This window comes from Corylus avellana, chromosome ca7 (assembly GCF_901000735.1).
Source record: "Corylus avellana chromosome ca7, CavTom2PMs-1.0".
Classification (NCBI taxonomy): domain Eukaryota; kingdom Viridiplantae; phylum Streptophyta; class Magnoliopsida; order Fagales; family Betulaceae; genus Corylus; species Corylus avellana.
The window spans coordinates 22,399,914-22,427,481 of NC_081547.1; the positions used below are offsets into that span (position 1 = coordinate 22,399,914).

Consider the following 27,568-nt stretch of genomic DNA (forward strand, 5'->3'; position numbering starts at 1 on the left):
CCCACCACGTAAAACCCAAACCCGGGCGGATAGGGTTCATTTTGCTCGGTAGTGGGTTGAATTTTTCAAACCCGCATGGTGCAGGTCAGGTAAGGGAAAAGGCCAAAAAAAAAAAAAAATTCATTCTAGAATAAAAAAGGCTTACAACAGTTGAATATGGTGTGGTATAATGACCCACCGGATTGTATACGTGATATTTTGCAGGCAGAGTTTTCTGTTTTGTTTAGGGTTTACACTAAATACAATATCTCTGATTATCCTCAAAAAAAAGAAAAAAAAAAAGAAAAAGAAGAAGGCTTACAACTTGTCAACTTGAACTTGAGGGGTAAGCTATAATATATATATATATATATTTTTTATATATTTTTTTTTTTTCCACTTTGACGTAAGAAAGAATAAAGTAGAGGAAGAAGATGCGTCGTTAAGATAAAAAAAAAGTGGCATGAATTTTTACCTTTAGATGTAATGGACAGCCAATATTTACTTATTTAGAAACTTGAGATTCTTGAATTTTAGAAGAATTTGAGGGAATCCCGAAATTTGCAAGACGGATAAAAATAAAAATAAAAAGCTAAGAACAAATATTTTCTCAAATTAAAGGAAATTTCTGATGCCAATAGTTGGGCAGGTGGTTCCAGCCCTAACCCTAACCCCAAACCCAAACCCAAACCTGGCCCCCACCATTTCTGCTCATCATCGTCGTCAACCCCAAAACCACCGAACTCGGTTCCTGGGTCCCACACTAAACCCTCACTTCTATCTTCTTCAGCTCCCAAACCCTAAATCCCCTAAACGACATCACTTCTCGTCAGCGACCATGGCTGCTCTGCAACTGAGACCCAAACATAGAACCCTCCACAACCCCTCTCTCGTCAACCTCTTCTCCACCTCCCAAACCCCTCCTGATCCCACCCCCGCCGACCAGTCCCCGTCCTCCACCCCACCCCACCCTGCCCAATCCCAATCCCAATCCCAATCCCAATCCCAATCCTCATTTTCCTCCTATTTCTCTGATGTCAAAGCCAGCCTCAAACAACAACAACAACAAGGACAACGAAGACCCACGAACCCTTTGAGCCCATCTCTCTCTAAGCCTTCCAAAGTCGCTTCCCTCGAAGAAATCCGCAAGAACCTCTCCGAGTTCCGCCTCCGATCCTCTGTGCCTCCCCCCAACGAACCCAACTCTGCGTCTTCAACCTTATCATCATCACAGCGCATCTCATTTCAGGAGCTTTACAAACGGAATGAGAACAGCGCCAATGCCGGATCAGGCCCTGGAAAAGTCGGCGGCAGGTCCTCGTTTGAAACGATTCGCGAGAGTCTGCGGCAGATACGGTCTTCGTCGTCTCCCGGGATGGCGCAGAATGAGAGGAGGAGTGCGGACCCTATGTCATTATCGGAATATAAGACTAGTTTGAAGTTGAAGCCGTCAACGGAGTCTGGTCCCGTGATCGGTGGGACGGGTATGCTGCCGGCATCTGTGTTCGGGAAGGAGAGGGAGAGGAAGGAAGCGGAGGGGGAGACAATGTCGACGAAGACGGAGTTTGTGAAGGCGTATACCTATGAGGAGTTGGGGAAGAAGCTGAGGGAGCTGCGGCCGGAGGGGAAGAAGGAAAAGGAGGCGTCGTTTTCGCTTGGGGAGGTGAATGAGAGGCTGATAAAGCTGAGGGAGATTGAGGAGAAGGAGACGGAGTCGATGATTGGCGGGCTTTCGTTTGTAGATTTGAGGGAGAGCTTGTTGAGGTTGAAGATGTCAGACGCTGAGAAGGCCAAGACAAGTTCAAGTAAGTAATGCGGTTTCGTATGATATTTGATGAATTTAGTTTTCTAAGTATGCTTTGTTATTTGGATGGTGGATGGTGGAATAATGTGCTTTCTGTTTTGGTTGATGAGGAAGTTAGGGAACTGGAGATTTGGACACCGGGTGTGGAATAGTTGGGAGTTGAAATTGAATATTAAAAATAATGGCAAATTGTTGTGGTTGGTTGGTGATGAAAAATTCTAGTTCTCTGCTTGGTTCTTTGGAAAATTGGGGGAAGAAAAGAAAAGGTACTTTGGATTACTTGATTTTATGTTAGTATGTAACTGCACGCCCTTCGGAAAACACCCTAAAAAGAGAGACTATGTGAACCTAACCTGTCTGATTTTGATAATGAATTGTCGAGAGGGGCTGGAAGTTGGTTAAGCCAGTGATTTTTGTGTAGTATATCTAAATTGAGCTTATTTTGATATTATATTCCAATGTTTGATGATAGGTAGATTCAACCTCTGGTTTTGTTGCTAAGATTGTGGAGAAGGAAAAGGATCTGCAGTTTTGAATACTAGATGTTATATTGTTTTGGACCCAATAAGATGATGACAAGGTTAAAAAGGCTTCTAGGATAAATATTGTTTAACTGATTTCAGTTCAGTTATCATCTGGAAGCTGATCCACCTTAAGCCATCAAATTATAGGATTTTGAAGATGATAGATGGTAGATCAGTCTCCACTTTTGACTGTGTGACAACAATTTAGAATCTTTTGCCCCGGTTGCTGAACCAATTGAGCTTTGGTTGCTCTAAAGTTTTAGAAAGTATCAAAGATACTTAGATATTTTGGGGATTCTCTACTGTGTTATTTAGTATGAAAACTAGTTATAACCTTTGTCAGGAAATATTTTAGGACTTGCCTTTATCAAGTGAAGAATTTTGTTCCCTGGGTCGCGAAACATGAAATATCTAACATTTATAGTTTCTGCTTTCTTCTTTTAATTCCCCTTAAACTGAATTATAGTTCTACAGTCCTTCCTTTATCTAACATTTATAGTTTCTGTTTCTTCTTTTAATTCCCCTTAAACTGAATTATAGTTCTACAGTCCTTCCTTTATTCTTATTACTGTTAAATTAAACCTGTAATTATGGAAAATAATTTCTTGAACCAATAATTTAGCCCAAGGTATCTAATACAAGGCTCAAGTTTGCTCTTTTGGGTTTGTCACCTGGTTTTTCCCTAAGGCAAATTGTTGCACTTGTCACAACTCATTGTTTTTTAATTTAGTTTTAATTTTTTTCTTTTACATTCTGATATATACATGTTCAATGTCTGTTTTGAGTTGTGGAATCTCACTTCAAAAAAATTGTGGTTAACTAAAATTTTCCAGCTTTAAGTTTTTCTGCAGTAGAATATGACGTGTATAGTCTCCTATAATTTATTGATTGAGATTTAACTTTTCAGTCCAGAGACTCGATATCTTGGGCCAGTTAGGCAGAACTCCAAACTTTCTGCTGCAACCTCCGAAGGAGCAGCTAGTTGAAAAGGCAAGTATCCTACTCTTTGTTTTTCTATATTCTTAGTACTATTTTTGGTTGAACAAAATATTCAATGCCTAGAACAAATTAGACTGCCAAGTCCATTCCTAAAAATATATATATATTTTCTAACTTTTTACTGTTAATTCTTACTTATGTTTTGATGTGGAATTCTTTAAGAAGCAATTGTATGTGTAAGTAGTAGTTTCACTTGTGTTTTACAGTGCTTGTTAAAAAGGTGATAGGGTTTCGCAAAACCCATATTGTTTTATTTGAAGAGGATGTGTTTAGTAGCATCAGTAAATGCAGTAGATTGGAATACTAGCGTGCCTTTTGAGGTCTACTTTGCCTTTTGATGCAAAAGAATGAAGCTCTGAAGAGCTGCATGTGTTGGAAGGGTTTGCTGTTAAGTATATTTTTTTCCTTCTTATTTTAGATGGTATACTCTTGCATAAGAGCTAAATGCAAACTCTTATACCATACAAAGGCATCTCCAGCCGACGTCTATGGGTCAGAAACAGATCTATTGCAGACCCTAAATGCAAACTCTTCGCCTAGCTGTGACTCAATTCTTGCATTCTTTAAATTAAGAAATTATAATATGTCTGGTTTTACTGATAATTGAACTAAATTAGTGTCAGAGTGACATATATTATCCACAATAGGTCCTTGCAGATTCCTGTCCTGCTTCATGTCGTTCATACAGTGAATATTTTTCCCCAAATGAGCTCGAAGCAAATTCATTACATATGATAATTGCATACACCAATATTACATGAAGTAACTCAACCTTACAGTACTGTTATCAGTTAGGGAAGCTTAGGGTCCTTTTTAGGGTATTCCGTCCTTAAGAGCATGTCCTTAAAGAGTACCAGGTATGAACTTATTGATGCCTGTGTGTTTGTAGATTTCACATGAAGACACTCGACCTTTCTAATATTTTTGAAATATGTTTAATGCAGTATTTCCACCCGGATAATATGTCTTCTACAGAAAAACTGAAAATTGAGCTAGCAAAAGTTAGAGATGAATTTAAAATGTCGGAGTCAGATTGTGGATCTGCACGTGTTCAAGGTAAAGGACTTTTCATTTTAGTTACATTACACTTTTCATCCTGAGATTGCTTGTTTCTGATTTTCTTTCTATGATACATGCATGCAAACTTTATTTTGACATGCTCATGGTATAATTAATTCCACAAAAATGTAGGCTGGGTTTTCTCCACTTTCATCTAATTTGTCCAGCCTTAATTTTTGTTCCCTGTTCTGTTTGTTGTACCCCTTTTTTGTGTGGAAAAAATGCAAATCAATCCTTGTAGCTTACTTGATTTACAATTAGCTCCTTCTGGTATTAAAATGAACTTAGAGGTCCCTGCGGTATGGCAAAAAATAATTTAAGTCAAATTTTGTTCACTGACTTACCAAATTCTGTTAGTGTGACATGTCGAAGTCAATAAAATTATGACACGTGTCCTCTTTAAGTTAGTGTCTCACTAACGGAATCTTTTAATTCAGTAGACGAAATTTGATAGTAGGGAGTAGATTATTTTTTTTTTGACATATCTTCGGGACCTCTGAGTTCATTTTGAATCTTTGATACCATGTGAATCTAATTGCAAATCAGGTAAGATGAACTAGAGATAGTTTCTTTTCAATCAGTAAAGAAAGCAAAAAGGGCGCAATTCAAGTATATAGGAAGCACACAAGAGAGACCCTCAATTAGGGAAAAATAGAATAACACAAGTCCAAAAATTTAGTAAAAATAGAAAAACAAGCACTATTGTATGCCACCATCCATGCATAGGGAGATTGACATCACTTTTTAACTCAAACACCAATCCCTCACAATCTTCGAAGATCCAATGCACCACATTAAGCACATAAAAACCATCTTCCAAGCTTCTAAAATGCGCTGGCTTCCAACTGACCTTTCCAGCAAGCCAACAACTCCACCACCCTTTTAGGTATGACCCGCTCAAGACCAAAAAGAGGGAAGATCGAAACCCACAAATCTCTAACCACTTTTAACAATGGAGTAGAAGGTGATCTATATGGTCTTCCCGCTCTTGCACATGCAGCACCAATCTACCACTATGACATGCCGCTTTCTTAGGTTATCCAATGTTGAACTCTTCCCCAATGCTGATGTCCTCATAAATAATGCTAGCCTTGAAGGAGCCTTATTTCTCCAAATGCTCTTCTAAGAAAATGGGGAGCTAGTTTATCCTCACCTCCTTGTCTCAACCTGAGAGAGTACAAAAGATTAAAGAACGAAGTGAGCAAGTCCACCTTCAAATCATGCACTGGTCTGGTAAAAGAAATATTCCACTGAATATTGTTGATAAAAAACTACATATAACCCCAAGGGGTTGGCCCAAGTAGTGGAGGCCTTGGTCTTAAGGTTTGTTCACTTCAAGGTTCAAGGTTCAATACCTCATGGATGCAAACAATCCCTTGGAGCTACACCCACCGGTGAAAAGCCAGCGATTTAACCAGTTCTATGTAGGGAAACTTCCGAGGGTGCGGTGCACGGGACCGGGGTTTACTTTGTAGGAGTGGGTTTGAAAGGCCCTGCCTTGGAAAGGTTCCCCGACATAAATATATATATATTTTTTAAAAAAACTACATATGATCTGCCACCAAAGCCTCCGTACAATGAGCAATGGTAAACAATTCCAAAAAAGATGCCTTTAGGGGGTGATACCCACACCAAAAATAATGCCAAAACTCGATCTTAGATCTGTCTTCCACCTCATGTTCGACAAATCTAGAGAAAACCCAGCCACTCCTATTGTTTTTCCACACCCGCACTTCGAAGAGCCCAACAACCTCTTTGGAACACCATCCTGCCCTCATGCTACAATATTTGGTTTTCACCATTGATCTTCACAAAGCCTCTCTCTATGGCAAATTGCCCTAATCATTTTTTCAAGAGAGCTCGCTTAAACTGAATGAGATTTCTAACCCCTAAATCACTAGAGCAAATTAGAGAACAAATTTTAGACCAGCTGACTAGATAGGATTTCAAGTTGTCACCAACTCTACCCCACAAAAAATCCCTCTGAAGTTTCTCAATCCGGTTACCAACAACTACGAGGATGGGAATAAGGGATAGATAATAAGTAGGCAAATTGGAAAGAGTTCTTTTAATCAGTGTCAACTTACCACCCTTTAGACAAATAGAGCTGTTTTTAACTAGCCAAACGACATTCCATTTTTTCAACAATACCATTCCATATTGATTTAGCCTTGTATGAAGTCCCCAAAGGAAGACCCAAATATGTCAAAGGCAAAGAGGACACCCTGCAACCAATTATTCAAGCTAAACCTTTAATATCATCCACAACACCATCAAGGACTGCTCTGATTTAGACAAGTTAATCTTCAACCTCGAGACAACTTCAAAACATAAGAAAGAGGTAACTTAGATGACGAAGATGATCTGAATTTGCTTCACAAAGATCAAAGCGAATTTGGGTAGGTGGAATATAATTTTTGCTAGTTAATAGTTCAATTTATTTGTGGTGGTTTGTTTTTGATAAATAAAATTATTTTGTGATCTTGTAAACTTTTTAGATTTCAAACACATTTAGGGTGTAGTTTCTTTTTGATACTTTTCGTGTACGAGAATTTTGCCTTTTCCTTTAGTAAATTATTAATATTCATCATTACATACGCAATGGTGTCATAAAATTATTTTTGAGCTATTGAAATCCCTGAAATATTATGTTAATGTTCTACATGGTCTCTTGCCCTTCTTTGGTTGCAATAAACAACTTTGTTCTTTATGCTTGTGAGAAGTGAAAATTTCAGGGATTATTTGTTCTTTATGCTTGCAATAAACAACTTTGTTCTTTCCATACATACAGTGGGTTTTTTTTTTTTTTTTTTTGGTTTCTTCTTCTCTGGCCAAGGATTATTTACATCCTATCTCTAATTTCTTTGCAGTGGCCCAACTCACAACTAAGATCAAGCATCTATCTACAGTTTTACACAAAAAGGTGACAATCAAACCAAGAACCTGTTTAATTTGGTCTATTGTATTAGATGATGTTCATTGTATTATTACTTAGGTTACATTTGGTACGTGGAATGACTATCATTAGAAATAAGGAATAGCTTTTATTAGAAATGGAAGAAGGTGGAATAGAATAGCCTTGGTGTTATAGAGTATATGATAAGGATCTAACACTTGGAATATCCATTCCCATTGCCATGAGGGAATGACTATTCTAAGGCTATTTCATTCCACATTCTTCAATTCTCAATAAAAACTAGTCCTTATCCTCATGGAATAGCCATTCCGCTTATCAAACATAACCTTAGTTCTCTACTTTGTAGTGTGAACACTTTCTGTTCCTTGACTACATAGATTTTATAGTTCTAGTTGGGGGTAATACCAATCCTAATAATTGAACAAGAAATCGACTTTTGCTCCTTATAAAGAGATCGTTAGCTACCTGTATTTTGTTTCTAAATAATGGGGCATGTTGAGTTAGTCAACATAGTTTAGGTTGTTGTAGCTGATTTTTTTTAAGGCCTTGCCTTTTATATTCTGGATAGGAAATATGACATCGGTTGCACTCAATTCAAGTGTCGTTTATGTTATCGGATTTCAATTTTCTATTAATTGCTTAATGAAGGTCGTTGTTTGGGCATTTGTGTGCATGAATGTGCATGTGCGCACACTCTTTACATGTACATCTAGGCATGTTAAGAGGAATTTTGAGTCCAACAGGATGTCTGAACAGTGTTTGACATGGTCTGACACAATGTGCGTGCACATTTTGGACATGTTCTTGTATACACATGTCTAGGCATGCCATAGATATTCTGAGTATAACATGATGTCTGAATGGTACATTACATAGTCTGATACAATGTCAAACACAATGAATTTCCTTGTCTGCCAAAGGCTCATTCCCTCAGTATCATTTCTTTTGTCTGTTTCCTTGGATTAATTTCATACGTATTATGTTTACATCTTTCTCTTACTCTCTTTCATGAAGGTCTTGAGTATGATTGTCTATGTGTAGTTTGATGCAAACATCAGAATAAATCAATAATAAAGAATAAGTAAATTTCTCGACTAAATTACACTTTTCCTTCCAAACTATCACCTCACTTGCACTTACGCATCTAAACTATGACTCACTTTAACTCGGAGCTATAAACTAGTAGAATGTTTTGAGTTGCCCCTTGTGTCAAATTTGGCCTCTATTTTTAGATGGAAACGGCACACGTGCCAATCACATGCATATGAACTGTTTTTTCTGTCAAAAATACCCCCAATTTAAAATAGAAAATTATAAAACTGCCCCCATCGAGAAGAGACAAAAATACCCCCAAATAGAGGAGGTGTGGCCACAACCACCCCAATAGAAGAGTGGCCTCGTGGTCACCCCTAACAGAAGAGAAGAGTGACTGGCCTTGCAGCATCCCCCCATGGAAGAAGGGCCCGGGTTTTTTTTTTTTTTTTTTTTTCCCCTTCAAACAATGTGTTTTTGTAGCGACCCGGAGAAAAAGGTAGCCATATTTGCTCTATCAATCCAAAATGATTAGTCAAATTACAATTGAAACTTCTTAGAATCACTTATAAAACATAGTCTCATCTTGTAATGAATTAATGTGGCACTTAGCACTTATGAGCACTTTATATTCCAGCCACTCATTGTGCGCAATTCCTCCTTCCAATGTGGAACTAATTTATGGGGTGACACAATCTCCCCCACTCAAATCCCTGATATTCTCGTTAGGGCCCATGCCATGCAGTTCCTTAGTGCCACATGGTGTTTCTAGGTTACTCTGATACCATTCGTAGTGATTTACAAAAAGCGCTAGTCACATATGCGTTATCACTCCAAAAAGACTAGTCAAGTTGCATTTTTTTTTTGATAAGTAATAACTAGTCTTATTAAAAGCGTAAGGCGCTCCAAAGTACACATGGAGTATACAAAAGAGTCACCTATCTAGAAAGGAAAAACGAGCAAGAAAATTATCATAACTAATCGACAACAGGGACACATACGCTATAGTCCAAAGATACAAAGTATGAAAACAAGAGGATAAAATGTCCTCCAAGGACCTCTCTAAGTCTTTAAAGCACCTATTGTTCATTTCCTGCCATAAACACCAAAAGAGGCATATAGGCACCGTCTTCCAGACTGCGGCACTACTCTGCCTTCTAGAAGACCACCAACAGGCGAACAAATCGAATACCCGTCTAGGCATCACCCAAGCCATCCCAAAGCGACTAAAGATGGCATTCCACAAAGCAAAAGCAATCTCACAATGAAGAAGAAGATGATCTACCGTCTCCTCGCTTCTCTTACACATGCAACATCTGTTTATCACAATAACGTGTCGCTTCATGAGATTATCTAAGGTTAGAATTTTGCCTAGAGCCGCCGACCACGCAAAAAGACCATTCTTGGAGGAGCCAGTGTCCGCCACACACTCTTTTAAGGGAAACTCTTTCCTTCAGTACTAGCCAAGTAGTAAAAGAGGGACTTGACCTTGATGAGGCCTCTTTTGGAGGAAATCCACCACAATCTATCTTCACACCCTCGTCTCACTTTGACTGAATGCAATACCTGGAGAAAGGAGGCAAAGACTTCCAACTTCCAATCATGTGTCTCTCTAAAAAAACTCACATTCCACTGATCGGAACCACCCAACACCTCCATATAAGCCACAACTGAGGCATCCTTCACACAAGCAATACCAAAATAAAACTGGAAAAGCTACCTTGAGAACCATATCTCCACACCACAAATCATGCCAAAAGCTAATACTAGTCCCATGCCCCACCACATGTCTAGTAAAGCCTTTGAGAGTCTTCCACCCTTTCCTAATATTCTTCTAGAACTCCACCCCAAAAGCTCCTCTAGGCTCAAGAGAGCACCACCCGCCCCGCCCCATAAGCTTTCAAACTTCGAATCTACGACCACTCTCCACCAAGCATCTCTCTCAATCCCATAGCGCCACAACCATTTCCCTAAAAGAGTGCGGTTGAACACCATTAAATTTTTGATACTCAGCCCTTCCTCCTTGATTGGAGTGCAAACCTTCAACCAATTCACCAAGTGATACTTGAACTCTTTACCTATTCCAACCCCATAAAAAATTGCGTCATAACTTTTCGATGTGCTTAGCAACACTCACCGGGATAGGAAAGAGACAAATAATATGTGGGCAAATTAGCCAAGGTGCTCTTGATAAGGGTGACCCTACCACCCTCCGACAAATACAACTTTTTCCAACTAGCCAACTGGTGTTCTAGCTTCTTGATAACGCCATCCCAAATATGCTTGGCCTTATAAGAGGCCCCCAATGGAAGACCAAGATACTTCATTGGCAAAGAGGCAACCCCACACCCTAAGATATTGGCTAACATTCCCACTTGATCCGCATTCCCCACCGGTGTTAAAACCGACTTGGCCAAGTTAACCTTCAACCCGGAGGCAACTTCAAACACACTCTGCAAATAATGCAATTGGCCGGGCATGGCATTGCAAAAAATCAAGGTGTCATCAGCAAACAGAAGATGTGAGAAAATAGTATTACTGACTTTGAATCCTTCTAACAGTCCCCCATGAACTGCCACAAAAATCATCTTGCTCAAAGCCTCCATCACAAAGACAAACAACAAAGGAGAAGGGGGTCCTCCTTGTCTCAAGCCCTTGGAACTACTAAAAAAACTATTAGGAGAACCATTAACCAGAATTGATAACCGCACCGTAGAAATGCAATGTTCTATCCACCATGTTTCCCCCAAAACCACACCTCCTAAGCAAATACAGTAGAAAATCCCAATTCACATGATCATAAGCTTTTTCTAGATCTATTTTCCAAATCACCCCTGGCTCCCTAGATCTCAACCTACTATCAAGGCATTCATAAGAAATCAAAATAGGATCTAGAATTTGCCTACCCTTAATAAAGGCACTTTGCGACTTGGAGATAATTTTATTCAAAACTATCTTCAATCTATTTGCTAATACCTTAGCAATCTGTTGACTAGTCAAGTTACAATTAGAGCTTTCTGAAATCATTTATAAAGCCTAATCTCACATAATAAGGAACCAATATGGGACTTAACAGTCATAAGCACCTTCATAATCTAGCCACTCAGTGTGCGCAATTCGTCTTCCCAATGTGGGACTAATTCTCTAGGATGATCACAGTTTCCACACAAATAAGGGCAAATTAGTCACTTCAAAATGTCTCATGCACTTGCTAGACACGTGTAATATTTTCCACGAGGGGGGGGAAAGTGTAATTTAGCCAAATTTCTTCAATCATGGGCCATCACCTTGTCTCCTTGCGTTTGCTTAGGTCGTAAAGGATTGAGTTTGTTTGGGTAGCAGGAAAAAAGAAGAAGAATAAGACATGTTGGACTGCCTTGTGGCTGCTAGATGCCTCTGCTTGCCAACTGCTGGTTACCTTGTATTATACAAGGAGTAAAGTTACAGCAGCCCTAAAGGGGTTGCTTGCTTCTACGTTTTGAGTGCAGATGAATGCGCTTAGTTGGATTTGTCATTAGTCTGCACGCTCAAATTCTGCAATCTTTGCATATAATCCTTTTCCCAAAAGTTTTGCCACTTATTTTTTTTCTTTGCAAATTTATTCTGTCCAAAGCTTCCAACTTGGAAAACCACATCAAAATTTACTCATCTTTTGTGATCAATAGGGAGATGCAAATTGAACATGTAGAGGGAGAAAGAAAAATTGTTTGCATCTCTGTAGAGAGGGTACACCTTCAGATCTGCATGAAGGTTTGGTATTTATCAGCTTTTCACGCATCTACATTTGCATGCGTGCTTGGTTCTTATTTAATGCGTTTGAGTTATTACTTTTGTGTAAAACACAAGCATTCATCCATTTCTGTGAGTTTATATGGTCTCTAAGCGTAATTGAAGAAATTGCCAAACAATATATTGAGCAGGGAGCTCTTATATAGTTCCTTCTTTGGATATTTTGTGGCTTACCCATATGGGAAAAAAAGAAGAATATTTTGTATTGCTTTGAAAAAATTGAGTAGTTTTTGGTTTATAGTGCACGTTTAATATTTTTTAATCGCCCAAATCATTAATACAAGAAATATATGATATTCTGTATTTATAACGCCCTGAAGATGTTCCCCTTTCTCAGAAAATTTAAAACGTAACTGGGTTACACTCCTGCTTCATGCGTCTTAAACCAGGTCTGTTCCTTCACAATTCATGTGGATTGTTTATGGAGCACAGTTACACAAATTAATGTCTGGTTTTATTTGCTTTTGGAATGCTAAAAGAAAACGAAAATACTTGCAGGATTAACAAAATTGATTGATCAATATTGGGCGGTATTCAAGGGTTTTGATTGAGCAGCATCTTCTTGAAAAGATAGGGTTTGCGTTTTAGGGTTTGAATTTGAATAACTATATCCCGTAATTAAATTATTTTGGACTGTAGTGTTCTGTAATGCATGATTACCGCTGTTGTCAAATTTTCTTCATGCATGGCACATTGGACTCTAGTGAATCTTACTGTCAATTCAAATGAGCTTTTCTTATGCTAAAGGACACATGCAATTTTATAAATTAGGTTTAAGAAAATTCCTCAATTCCTTCAGTTTGGAGGAAAACTCTATCCCTTGTTATTTCTGTGCATTGTATAGACCAGTTTGACATTTTTAACTAGTCACAAGTTAATAATAATCATAATGACAACAATAATAAAATCAATAAGATTGGTAACAAGTTTACTTATTTAATCAATTTATGTATCATAATGCTGTAGGATAAGCATTCTCGAAAGGGTCTTATAGGAATGGTGCAGAGGAGGAAGAGGCTATTGAAGTATCTCCGAAGAACTGACTGGGATTCATACTGCTTGGTTCTTTCTAAACTTGGTCTCCGTGACAACCCTAATTACAAGCACTAGGCTATTCAACAATGTGATCCTGATCTTTTGCTTCGGAAGATAATTGCTTGTGGTCTCCGGGACAACCTTGATTAGAAGAAATCTACTCTAGTCAACAATGTTACCATCTCTGTATTCCTTTCTTTTCTTCCCCCCGCCCCGGGGGGTAAGATCACTGCTGTAGTTGGTCTACCTGAGTTTTGTTCCGTTCCGCAAGGGAGTTGAGAGACTTTTACAGTCCATTTTTGGCTCCATTTCCTATTTCTTTGTTATTTTTCTTTTCTTTTTTGTTTTTTGGTTCGCATGTTCCTAATTCTTGTCTTTCTGAAGACATGGTGGTTGAATTTTTTTAAGTTAATGTAACCGCCTAGACAAAGCATACATTGCTGTAGTTGTTTATAATATGGTTACAATAAATTCTCTCCGTATATGATGCCTGTTTTGTGGTAGGTATCCTTCTCTTTGTCAGAATATACTCTTTTATGCTTGCAGTTCTTGCTATTATTACTACAAAGAATACCATTTCTTCCTGTGAAGCTCTATGCATTGATTGGCAATGGAAAAGTTACTGCAGGCTAACTTAGAAGTTTGATTACTTTTCTTGATGCCTTGATTGGTAATCTACAAGTCGTTATCCCACTGGTATTGATACCATTTGTTGGCGGAAATGTAATTAAATGGTTTCCGACTATCATGAGCCTGAGATCCAAACTCATCCAAATCTCTCCACTCTCCAACTTGAGTCCGGTAAATAGCTAATCCATGTTCCATGAGAAGAAGATCAAAGATGACATAAACAAAATGATTTTTCTGGACATGATCATAAAAGAGCCCATGATGAAAAAACAAGATAAAGTACTCTATTCAACTCTGCGCATTTAATTTGTGTGAAAAAAAAGGGAAAATCAGTCTTTGTGGTTAGACTCTATTACCATAAAGTCCTCTGTAGTAAAAATGTTTTGAGAGTTTCATGTGGTAGTGCGTGGTATGCAAAAATAACAAATAGTTCATTGCACCCAACCTCCATTTAATATTTTGACGGAAACTGTCAAATGCCATATCAACACCAATCAGATTATGATATGTGTAACCCATAAGATGTGTATGTTTGGGTGTAGGGATTTATTTGTTATTTTTGCATACCACATGGAGCTTTTAGAATATTTTTATACCACAAGTAACTTATTGCAAATCGGTATACCTATTGGGAGTGAGTTTATATTTTTCCCCATTTCTTGAGTGCAAAACTCACACCGTATGAGGCGAGGATTTTCTTCCATGAAACTATCAAGACTTGCTACTTGTACGACTCGTGATTATTTATTTATTTTTTTACCCATAAGACTTGTAATTGGACAGTGTTGAAAATACACATCTTGGGCAAATCTTTGGTAAAAAGTTTGAGATTTACAAAGGAAAGTGATGGGTAATCATATCATTTAGTATCTATCCTTACAGGGGAGGAACTAAAATTTAAGGAGGGGAGATAAAACTAAAAAAATAAAAATTTTGGGAGATCATATCATATGTTTAATCATGGTAAACAAACATTATCCTTCTAAGAGTTTTCTGTTAAAAAGATACCACTCTTTTAAGAGTTACACCAATTACAAAGAGACACCACTGCATCATTTTAAGGGTTATTTGTAAATGCAATGGTCGTTGGTTTAATACACTTTATGTTCCCTTAAGAGGGTGTCTCCCATGAGATCAACAACCTCATTGTAGACGTCACCATTTTCAAGATCCAATAGTGGTATTAGAGCTACGTTGTGGTATTTAAGGAAGAAGAAACAAGTGTGGAAAACATGCTACTCTTCCCTGTCTATCTTGCTGCCAAACACGCCTATCCACCGTCCTTAGCGGCTCCCCAGCTTCCCATCTCCGCCAACCAACCCTCGATTCGCCAACCATGCGCCACCAGATCTCCTCCATCCGCCACTCTTCCTCTAGTCCAGCAGCTTTGTGTAGTTGTTCTTTCTATTGTTGTCTTTCTGTTATTTTCCTGTATTTTATGTACTTTCTATTTGGTTTTGCTGTATTTCATATTTTATGTGGGTTACAATCTCCCTATACTGAAGTGATTTGATATTGTGGGCGAGATTTTGGATGCTAGTGGTCGTCCTTCAATGGCTCCATCTCGGTTATCTGCAATGCCATCCCTGCAACATTCATTTAACAATGATTGTTGCCTTTACCGCATTAGTCTCTTCACTGAGATTTTATGCATTTTAGTACCATCTTGTGTGGCTCAAGAAAAGACCCGGCTTGTTTATGGTTTCTTTGAGGCCATGGATGAAACAATTGCTTACTGTTTGGTCATTTTGGACCATTCCCTGTATTTGGTCATTTTGGACTATTCCATGTATCCTTGCTACATTTTTCGTTTGGGCTTTATTGTTAGGGTGCCTACCCATTTTTGGTTGTTGTTTGATCCCTTATAACCCATTTTTCCCTTATTTGAGAATTTGACTAATCCAAATATTATTTCTTTGAATATTTTGCTTTCTAAGTTCCAGAAGAGTGATAAGGATCTCCAACAATTTTGGATCAGGATCCTCTACAATTTCTTTAAAATTATAGATTATCAAATTACGTAATTTATGATATTTTTAAGTATCGAAATACTTGAAAAATTCTACCTATTAAAAATGTGGTGTGTTAATTGAGGTAACTAAAAAGAATTTTCTTTTCAAAAGGCTTTATTTTTCCCTTTTATAGAGATGTTTCTTATTCATAAAATCAAAAGACAATTTTTGGTCTAAAACTTTTTTACAACATAGAGAGTAAAAACTCTGAAAATATACTAAATTTTCAATTGTAACATACCGCATTTTTAATAGGACAGAAATTTCCTCTTTACATTTTAATAGGACTATAGGAGGCATTTTTCAAGCGTTTCAATGCCTAAAAATGGTCAAAATTACATAATTTGAAAAGGATAGAAACTTCTTCCAAATCAGTCTAGAGAAAATATTCTCAAACCCATTTAAAATAATATCAAATGTCTGTAAACATTTAAAATGTACATTAAATTCTTGACGTCATTAATAACAGTTTACTAACTTAGACTAAATTTAATGTGTATTTTAAATGTTTATTGACACTTGACACTATTTTAAATGTGTTAGAAGATATTTCCTCCGGACTAATTTAAAAAAAATTTATGTCCATTTGAAAATCTACATTTCTTAGTCAAACTGCTCGCAAGTCGTGTCCCGAGGTAGACAAAGATAAATTTTGCAATACACGTGGCACTTTATGGAGAATGTAACGCGTGATTAAAGTTAAAAAAGCATCATAATTTCTTAATGACCCTTTTACTCTCTCAAGTCAAGGGAGGAGAAGAAGAGAATGAAGAGAAATCTACTCGGCGGTGCCGTCCAACCAGTGGGACGCAAGTGTCACGGTCTCGTCGGCCACATATGCCGACCAGGATACCCTCTTGACGCAATCTAGACGCACAAAAAGCGAGGGAATGTTGGAGGAAAAATCAAATCAGCATCAGAGAATGAGAAAGGAATAGTTTTAAAACCATAATTGCCTTTCCCTTTTTGAGTTCTTCATAGACAAATAGTCCAACCTCAACTACAGAAAATATAAAAGATTCTTTCTTCTTCCAGAATAGAGGGTTGGATCCACACGTACACCAATAAGACAAAAAAATAAAAAAATAAAAAAATCATAGAACTAATGGTTCGTGGCCAAACCCCAATTTGAACTTTGAAGAAAGGTCGTGCCGATAATATAGATTTTCAGTAATTTTATTGTTTAGATTACTAGAGATTTGATTAAACACTTACTAACCGATTGAATTACTAATTAATAATCCGAATAGCAAATTGTTTGAGACGATACTAGTTATATATTGAAGTTGCTGAGGTAGGATTAGGAAAGATTGAAAGATTTTTGATGCTTTGGTTTGAAGAAAACATGCATGCATGAGTGGTGCAAACAAAAAGGAACAAATCTAAGTGAGATTTTTCAAGGACCTGGACATGCCACTTTACAAATATATGCATGGAATTGTGGAAAGCTATGCACTTGAACTTAATTAATTATCAACTTAGTGGGGGTCTCTTTGTAGGCCAAAAAGAAAGTGGCACGTCGTTTTTCTTTGTTTTGTTTTGTTTTGTTTTGTTTTCTATTTGTTTTTGTTTTTTAATATGTATGGATTCATCAGGCTGACATAATTGATTACACCATCTTACTATCCTTATCAGAACCATAAACCAAGATGAAAATGAAAAAAATAAAAATAAATAATAATAACAACAGTGATATTAATCTCTTTATAGGCCCAAAAGGAATGGTGTCGTTTTTCTTTCTTTTGTTTTCTGTTGATTTTTTAATATAAATATATATATAGAGAGAGAGAGGTGAATCCATCATGCTGACATAATTGATTACACCAACCATCTCAATCCTCATCAGAACCATATATAAATTATAAACCAAGATGAAAATGAAAAAAATAAAATAAAAAGAGTGCTATTCCTGCAATATATATATATATATTCTTTTTATTAAGGAAAATCATCCAAGTATTACATATGGCAAACAATCGATGGCAAGAATTTTTTTTAACCTTTAATTCCTTTTCCCTATAAATAATCACTGGCCAGTTCTAGGATTGCTTAATTGTATGGCTGTACCACTTAGAAAATGAATAATTTTCTATGCAGTTATTACAAGATATTCTTCAATGGTAAGCTGAGTATAAAAAAATGTACGGTCTCCTTTCATACACAAATATAACTTAATGATTCAAATTTTAGATAGAAAAAAAAAGGTTTGTAAGGGGAGAGTGTCCAACAACTTATATACACGTACATGATTAAGATTGTATTTAAGTCATATGAGACACTTAGAGTCTGTTTGAGATTGCGTTTGAGGGGCCTAAAAGTACTTTTAACACTTAAAAAGTTTGTTTGAAGAAAAAAAAATACTCGTTTGGTAAAAAAAATTAAAAGCGTTTTTAAATATCTAAAAAGCCTAAAAATGGCCAAAACACATTTTTGGCAAAAGCTTAAAAATGAAGCTTTTGCCCAAAAGCGCTTTTTGACTTAAAAACTAGATTTCTTAAATGCAATCCCAAACAGGCTCTTAAAATCGTAACATATTACCACGCTCCACAGTCGATGTCTACGACGATCCAATCTATCTCATAGGGCCCACCTACCTAGGGCAAGCGGACCCTTAACTTTTGTCTCTTAGGCTACTCAAATTTTAGAAAAATTCGCGCGAGTAACCTAATTTGAGGGGATCGATCGATCCCAATCCACAATTCACAACCAATAGATCTTAATTAACTTTTATTTTTTTTAAAGAAATGTTTGCATCACTACAATTTCATGGGGTTGTGGAGAAATTTGGATAGCCTAATTTTAAGAGATCCTAATCCATGATTCACAACAAAAAATGTTCTTAAGTTTCATTTTCAAAGAAATGTTCGCATCATTACAATTACATGAGATTGTGGGGATGTGGACCCCACAGCGGGTGCACAATCCCTCTCTCTTGAATTGTCCGAATTTCATGAAATTTGGACAACCTAATTAATTTCAAGGCATCTCAATCAATGATTCATAACCAAAGATCTTAAGTTTTATTTTTTAAAGAAATGTGTGCATCAATAACAGTTACATAGGATTGTGGAGTCTGACGCGTAGGGTACGTTTCAAGTATATTCCATCCCATCTTCTTTCATTCTTAATAAAAATTATTCATTTTTCTTAATAAAATATCCATTTCGCGCGCCAAACGTACCCTTAATTTTAATATTGTTCTGAAAAATTCTTACTAGAAATCATTCTCCAATCCACCGACCTCTTGATCTTATCATAGGTCTTAGTTCTCAAATTCGTTCTTGAGAATTTTCTGCGCCAAAGAAAGTTTCAACATCCAGAGTTCTAATAATTAAATAGGCGTGTTTGCATGCAGACTTTTAGTTTTACTTTTCTTTTTTTTCTTTTTTTTTTTCTTTTTTTTTTTTTTAAATTTATTTATTTAATTTTTTATAAAAGAAAGTCAAAAAGCAAGAAACAAGGATAAAAACACCAATTAGTAGCACAAAATATATAATGTTAAGATATTATGCATATATTAAATAATGAAAAATGCTTGGAGTATTTTATAGTATTTTTACCAACTCATGTAATATAATAACTCATATTTAGTAAAATAATTAAATAAGAGTGTATATTTGATAAGTCAACTACTAATTAATTATATTGACAAGTCAAATTTTTTGTTAACTCATTTTAAATTATGAACTGTCACATCAGTTTGTAAAAAAACATTATAATACTCTTAACAACAATCTTAAATAATAACAAGATGCACACAGCAATTAATTTTTTTTTTTTGGACATGTTTGCAAAAAGGAAGGAAAATGAGGCATAGAGTTTTGAATTAATAACCTCTACTTTTTGAAGCGTGATCTTCGATCGTTTGAGCTACCCCTTTGGAGGACTAATTAATAAACTTGTGAGGAAATATCGGCATGAAACAGAATGTATTTCTTCCTATTATAAAATATGTTTAAGAAATATGACTTAATTTTATATATTTTTGTGAGTGACTTAATTATATGTATCTTAACGATGGAAGAGGCAAGACTGGAGAATTCAAAGAGCAACTAGTCCAATAAGGCTGTAGCGTCCATGCCATTACCTACTTTGACTTTTAGTACTCGGCTTTATGTAATTCTCCACGGAATGTGGTGGTCCAGCTTTGGTGATCACTCAACGTTGGTTTTTCCAGCACCAATTAATAAGTTGGATATGCCCACCAAAATTCACGCTGGCTAGTGAAATTGAAATTGGAGTCTTATTCAATTCATATAGAGATGATACTTTGCACGGGTTTGAGATTTAACCAACCGGAGTGGATATACTTTGCACGGGTCGAATAATGAGTGCCTGTTACTCATTATTCTTACTTTCTAAAAAATACATTTTAGAAAACAATTTTCACGTAGGATCAGGAGAACACCAGGAGAAGCATAAGAGAAAACCGTAACATTTCTCAACAATATTTAATGGTGGAAAGGGTCTGATGGCAGAGTTGTAAATTGGAAAGGGAGTGTGGCCAAGTTGGAGGAAAAAAGGGAGGAGAAATGTTGGTTAGATCAGTGATGAAAAAGAAAGAATTATGGAGTATGGAGAGTTCACCAAAAGGATGGGGTTAGAGGCGTAGTGGTGGTGGGTGATGTTGTCAACACGCATGCCTGAGATAACAACGTACTCTCTTTCTTGGGTAATAGTTTTAACTAGTGGGGAGGCTGGAAATGGGTGTCCATCCACTATAATTTCCATGGCAAATAGAAAACGACACTCTTTTTTCTTTCACCTTGGGCCTCCTCTATATATATATATATATATATATATATATATGCTAAATGCCTCTTTATCATTTGCTAACATTAATCATATTTTGACCTTCGAGTATCTTAATTAATTATCACAATTTTTTTTTTTTTTTTTTAACTGTTTCTGTTTAATTTTTTTTTTTTTTTAATTTTATTTGCTTTACATTTTTTGCACTAAATAGTTTGAACGGGCAGATAAATCACGTAATTTTCGTGCTATTATTCAAACATCTCACAAATATCTTATAAAGTTAATGTAAGGTTTAATAGTTAGTGGATTTTTTTTTTTTTTAAATTGTTATATACCACGTACGTACATTTTTATCTCACAATGCTAATGTGACAGTGCTAACTAACATTTGTTTTTTTTGTTTTGTTTTGTTTTTTCTTCTTTTAATAAAGACTAATCAATGGCCTAGTACGAACATTTGGCTCCTTACCACTTCTTCTTCTTTTATTTATTTATTTATTTATAACAAGAGCTAATCAAAGGGCTAGTAAGCCTTACAACCACATATGAAGGGAGCGGGGACTGGTATAGGCCATGCCCCCACCTCAATTCCTAAGAACAAAGAAATTTTAAGGTAAAAAGAAAAAAAGAAAGTTATAAATGTTTTTTTAGCTAATTGGCCCCTAGTAGTGACATTTTTTTGGCTCCGGACCCTACCCATAATAGTTTATATATATATATATAGTTTTGTTTGGCAGTTTAACTGGTATTTTATTTCCAGTAAAGATTGAGTTGATCACACGATGATCACGTACGTACATAGTTTATATATCTCTTTTTCTTTCCAATAAATTAAAGATCAATATTGTAAGAGTAATTTTGATGTTGTTAATTAAACTAATTTTCATGTTATATCCTTGATTTACTCTATCCAATAGAGAATGTTAACCTAATTATATTGATCATACAATTCAATACAAAGAAGATGTAACTCTAACGTCTCTATCAGTAACGCACGTACAGTAGGCTGCCTTAAGGCTGGACCGCCCAAAATCTCATATATCTTATTTTTTGTCCACTCCTGTTATGTGTTTTACATAAATTTCTACCAATATATTGAAAGATGAATGATTTGATTTGAAATCCAAAGAAGAAAAAGTGTTGCATGGTCCAATGCCGGTTATAGCCGACCTCAAGAAATAGGCACGTTGAAGTGTTACCGCTAAAAAGAGTAGCGCAGATGTCACTGTTGCATCAGATGGATGTAGCCGCGCGTGAATCAATCATATTATAAAGGCCAATCGACGGTGCAAAGTGGTCAACCACCGGAGCTTATGGCTCATCTTTCGCAGTAAAAAGAAAGAAAGGGTTCCGGTGGGAATCCACTTGGGGTGGTCACACATTCTTGATTTGACTCTCTCGTTGCCTTGTAACACTAGAATATGAGTCCACATGGGCAACGAGTTTTTGTTTGGCAAATGTTTTTGTCGGGATATATATAAAGCATTTTTTGCTCGTGTTTCTCGTATTGTTCTTCGTACTCTTATAATTGACAAGTAATTTTACTTAATTAATTTCCAGATCATTTTTGAATATCAAAGTCGATCTAGCAGTCAAAGATTTGTGAATAAGCTAGAGTCGGTCTGTGAGGTAATATCGTTAAACTTTTACTAAGAGATGGCAGTAAAAAAAAAAACTCTACGGTTATATTTGATACGCTAAATAATAACTATTTCATTATAAAAAAAAAAAAAATTATTATAAATAGATAAAAGTGGAATATAATAGCCTTTCTTATTAGAATATATATACGATAATTAAGGATAGACTTGAAATAGCCATTTCCATTATAAGTTTCTTGTTCCATGAGAATGACCATTTTAAGTCTGTTTCATTTCATATTCCTCAATTTAAAAGTTATTATTATTATATTTTGTTAATATAATAGATATTGTGTGTACCAAACGTGCCATAACTATATAATGAAAGCAAGCGCTAATCATATTAACGTTGTGCAGCCGTGGGTTTCTCTTCTTACTTTTTTACATGTTAAATTCCAACACTCCCCACTCGGTTATGGGTCGTCCAACTCAGCCCGAGTCAACGCCAAGTTTCAGAAACGCCATGATTACTGCAATTAGGAAGTCATGAGCAGGGGCAACCAAAATCAACACAATGGGGTCCATGAGAGATACAAGGTCATCTTCCGTAATATCTGATATATGATGAGGGTATTTTCTCCACCCATTTCCTTTAAATATAACTCATTTTACTCCTAAATCTCTCCACTCACAAAAACCACTATCAAACACATAAGATTTTGCTCCATAAAAAAAAAAGAAAAAAGAAAAGAAAGAAAACCATGGGGAATGGCTTAGCTCTGCAACAGAAAATTATCAAGATCATGAAAGCAGATGGGAAAGTTGTTGCATACAAAGCACCAATGAAAGCCCAGCAGGTGTTGTCGGAGTTTCCCGGCCATGCAATATCTGCCACCCTCCCCGTCGTCCGGCATCTCAAGCCGGAGACCAAGCTGCTGTATAATCATGTATACTATCTAGTGCCTCTTCCGCCGCCGTCGGCAAAAGTTGTCAAAAAGAAAAAGGTTAGATTTGCAAGTCCAGAGCGGGAAGATGTGGTGGAGGAAAAAGGGGTGGTGAGGATTAAAGTGGTGATTACGAAGAAAGAACTGGCGGCGATGCTGCAAAAGGGAGTGGTTTCCGTCGATGAAATGGTTGCTCAGCTGCAGAGTAAGAGCGGCATAGACGGGGCGGCGGATGATTTCACAGGTGGTGATAACTGTAGACAGTGGAAGCCGGACTTAGAAAGCATAGCTGAAGTAAACTAGGAAAAATACATCGTGTATAGAGTAGTTTAACCACAACAGCCTGTTTTTCTTTTCTTTTCTTTTTTTTTCAGTTTAATTAGCATATAGACAAAGTAAACATATATGTAGCCATGAAAGACATTGAAAAAGAAGTTTTGTTGTACTTCTAATCGCCATCGCCAGCGGTGGTTGGAGTATATTTCTTTTTAGGGGTAATTTCACTTATCTCATGAAGTTACGCGTCTTTTGTAAACACCCTCCAATGTTCAAAATCTCTCATTTTGGTGTATCAAACTTTGATTTCCTTTCACTTTTCCCTTTCCGTTAGGATTTTCAGTTAAATCATAACAAAAATGTGTAAAAATTACTAAAATACCCTTACTAAAATTACTCATTCCACCGTTTAATTTAACTGCAATATGTAACAGAAGGGAAAAAATGGAAGGAAATCAAAGTTCAATACATTAAAGTGAGAAACTTCGAATATTTGAGAGATATTTGCAAAAGGCGCACTCTAATCTTTTTATTAGTTTTATGCACTCTAATCATATAATTAAAGGCTCAACGTACCCACCTTAGGAAGACGAATAAATCAACAAACAATTTACGTACAAAGCATTAAATTGTTTATATTTATTATTTGTGTAAACTATTTTCCGCCATCGTGTGAAGGGGACGCTTTGTACAATGTCCCGAGGATCTAGTCAGACTGAAGCCCCGAATACCTTGATTATAAAAAATTAAAAACGCTAATTTTCAGCACTTCTCACATCCACCACAATTGTGAGAAGGCTCTTTATGGAGCCTACCTACCTAAATAGGTTTCGAACAGCCCAAATACCTGCTCGAGAAAGTGGGCCCTACCAGGGCTGTCTCACAATTGTCAACCCTAATTGCAAACAATATGGACAGACAGTTGTACTAGATCTCAATCACACCCTCGAGGGCCTTCTTACCTACTCTTTTCCTTTGTAACTTCTCTTTGTCGTCTTCCTCTCTTCCTCACGTACAACGCGTCATATATATTATTATATGAAAATATATTGATTATTGCTAGTCAATATGTACATAATTTCTAGGTTGATTATTTTAGTTGTTTTATATTAATATTTTTATGTTGCGAATAAAATTTTATATTTATAGGTTAATATGATGGAATGAAAACATAAGAAATATTTGTTAATTTTCTGTATGAGCCATATGCCAACATTTTTAAACCTTTTTTTTTTTTTTTTTTTCAGTTGAAAACATTTAAACAGGTGATATTCAACCTATATATCCTTAATTTGCTACATGAACCTGATCTGTTGAGCGCATACTAGCTAGGTCGCAACTAAGGTGCATGCATATGTGACCATGTCGCAAGGAGGTGGTGCAAGGCTGACAGGATATAATTAATTATAACTATCAAATTAAATTGAAAAACAAAGAATTTGTGATAATTGGCATATATAATTATGAGAGTATAGGCTAAAAAAAAATCACGATATTCAAGTATAATAATATGCATGTTAATTATTACGTATCATTGTGCGTAATAATATTTAAGTGCCAAAGCCGCGCCTTGAGCCCACGACCTCATTCGATCGCCATTAATTCACTCAAAAGGTATATATATATATATATATAGGGAGATCGAATGGTTGGAAACTGTCTTAAATTCCAAGCTTTGATTATGGTAATCTCTTTTAGCTTAGAAATCTGCAGGATCCGATGTCACGATTGATGGCTACTGGAAAACTGTATGTCTTATCAGCAAAGCACTTTCTCCTTTTCTGGTTCAAGTAGGCATAGCTAATTAAGCTAGCCTTAATCCAAGAGCAAAAGTAATGAATATTTCTGTTTTAAGTTTCGCATCCATAATTATTACGGAGAGCTATATATATATATATATATGGTGGTCCTTGTTACTCATAATTACAAGGCACTTGGGGCTTGTTTGTTAAACCCCCACCGTCCCCACACATTCTCACACATTTCACCACCACTATTCATTTCATTTTTTTCAAAAAAAAAAAAAAAATTTTTACTTTTATATTAAATTATTTACTTTTTATATCACATCATTTACTTTTCATTATTATTCAAATAAAAAAAAATCGTTATAAAATAAAATTTTTCACTTTTCAATACCACTTTTTCATTTTTTTCATACCAATCATTATTTATTTATTTATTTTTTTACACCTAAACAGTGCGGTAGTGTTTAGTGTTGTTTGCCAAACACCACCTTGATGTTTATAAAAAAATAAATGGTACAAGTCAACTTGTCTAGTAAAACTTCATAATATTAATTTGATGGTAGAAAATATTAGAGGTGACTAGTCTTTTGCATGTTTCACGCATGCATCATGGTGGCTCCTCCTTTTTTTAAAATTTTTTTAATTTTTTTTTAAATGATGGGAAACTTGCAAGAGGTAAGGTCATTTCATGTATCCACTCCTGAAAGATCGAGTAAGACTCGGGTTTATGGTAGGTATGGCCTTAAAAAATTATTTGCACTTAAGGAATTTGAACCTTAAACGTAATGGGGATACCATCAAGTTTAAAGCCTTCACCACTTGAGTCAACTTTTTGGAGTTCTTTATGTTAAAGTATTGGTTAAATTTATTCTTTTCTATAAACTTAAGTTTTTGGAATAAGTGTTAATTTAACACAACAAAATTGAAAAGGTAGTCATGTTGCTTGTGTTTTTTTTTTTTTTTTTTGACATGTTCACACAAGGAGAGCGAGAAGGAGATTCGAATTAGTAACTACTGTTTCATAAGGCGTGGTTCCAACCAATTGAGCTACTCCTTAGAAACTGCTCCTAGTTGTGTTCTTTTGGTGTAAATGCTGTCCTACTTGAGACTGTTTTTCCCCATTTACCAACCAGACAAATTAACACATACTCTTAACTAAGAGGACAAAAAATAAATTGAATTCTAGCTCGAGATAATCTAACTTTGCTAGAAAAAGCTTACATATGATATGATCCACCTTCCTGCATGAATCAGGCACCAAAAATAAAACTACAAAAAAAAAAAAAATCCAGAAAAACAAATGTAAACAATAATTGGTTGGTTGTGGATTATTACGATCTTTGCAATACGGCATTAAAGAGATTACAAATTAAAATGCATTAAACTCTTTCTTATTTCTCAATCAAAAAATTTATCTATAAATTTCATAAAAATAATAAACAAATTTAAGCCTTAAAGCTAGATGATGATGGGATGATTAACAATAATAACAAATCATGTGAGAGTTTGTAATATGACTAAAAACAACAATTAATTGTTTTACAGCAAAGGATCTTACAGCATCATCCTCACAATAAGATTAGGTCAAAGGCCAATAGTACTTGTACTGACATGACTACACTCAGGATTAGGATTCTCGGTAATAGCTGGGGAATTGCCAAAGGATTTTTTTGTTAATTTGGATTGTTGGATTCCATCCAACGGTCTAAAGCTCGCCATGTGTTCCACATAAAAGAAAATAATAAAATATTATTTATGTTTTAAAAAATAAATATAAAATAATTAAAAATTTAATTTAATAATATGGGGTGGTTGGCCATCCCATTTCCACTATATGGGGTGGCCCCTTGGGGTGGCTTCCCATGGCCCAGTGGTTGGCCACCCCAAGGTATAGCAATCCAAAAAAATATTTGGGTTTGGCCATAGGGGGTGGCCGAACCACCCCTGGGGCCCTAGTTGGGGGTGGCGCTGGGGCCCTATGGTGAAAATGGGGTGGCCAGCCACTTCATATTATTAAATTAAATTTTTAATTTTTAATTATTTTATAGTTATTTTTTAAAATATAAATAATATTTTATTATTTTCTTTTACGTGGGACATGTGATAAGCTTTAGAATGTTGGACTCATCCAACGGTCCAGATTAACCAAAAAACCCCTTGGCAATTCCCCAGCTATTGATCCCTACAATCAACAACTCTTTCCATCAAGTTTATCTATTCTGCGTTCATTCAAGCAATTATGCTTTCCCTGGAAATGAAGATCATCCATTCGCTCCCCAAATTAAGTGGATCAACCTTTTTCCATGAAGTTGATCTCAATTGGGTTCAAACTAGTACACTTGATAGAGAGAGAGAGAGAGAGACGCTCGATCAAGTGCTCGAGTCGCCCTGAGGACTCCGCTCGATCCATCAAGTGCTTGACACGCGCTCGAGTGGTGGCCTACTAGGAAAGACCGCTCCATGATGGCTCGAGCGAGTTTCCTAC

At 36.1% G+C, this 27,568-nt stretch overlaps 2 protein-coding genes across 2 annotated transcripts; both read left to right on the forward strand.

The window, feature by feature from the left end:
* Nucleotides 1-484: 484 nt before the first annotated feature.
* On the forward strand, nt 485-13,620 carry LOC132188651 (uncharacterized). The gene is made up of 5 exons (XM_059603169.1): nt 485-1,784; nt 3,215-3,297; nt 4,251-4,362; nt 7,236-7,288; nt 13,070-13,620. Exons 1-5 carry the CDS (start codon nt 611-613, stop codon nt 13,211-13,213), a joined length of 1,566 nt encoding a protein of 521 aa, XP_059459152.1. The 5' UTR covers nt 485-610; the 3' UTR covers nt 13,214-13,620.
* Nucleotides 13,621-22,825: 9,205 nt separating this feature from the next.
* On the forward strand, nt 22,826-23,549 carry LOC132188792 (uncharacterized). The gene has a single exon (XM_059603329.1). It carries the CDS (start codon nt 22,877-22,879, stop codon nt 23,360-23,362), a length of 486 nt encoding a protein of 161 aa, XP_059459312.1. The 5' UTR covers nt 22,826-22,876; the 3' UTR covers nt 23,363-23,549.
* Nucleotides 23,550-27,568: the final 4,019 nt, after the last annotated feature.

Coding starts and splice junctions, on each gene's coding strand:
- LOC132188792 (XM_059603329.1), top strand. CDS start 22,877: ATGGGGAATGGCTTAGCTCTGCAACAGAAAATTATCAAGATCATGAAA.
- LOC132188651 (XM_059603169.1), top strand. CDS start 611: ATGCCAATAGTTGGGCAGGTGGTTCCAGCCCTAACCCTAACCCCAAAC. Junction 4,363..7,235: donor TGGATCTGCACGTGTTCAAG/GTAAAGGACTTT, acceptor ATTTCTTTGCAG/TGGCCCAACTCACAACTAAG. Junction 7,289..13,069: donor CTACAGTTTTACACAAAAAG/GTGACAATCAAA, acceptor ATAATGCTGTAG/GATAAGCATTCTCGAAAGGG.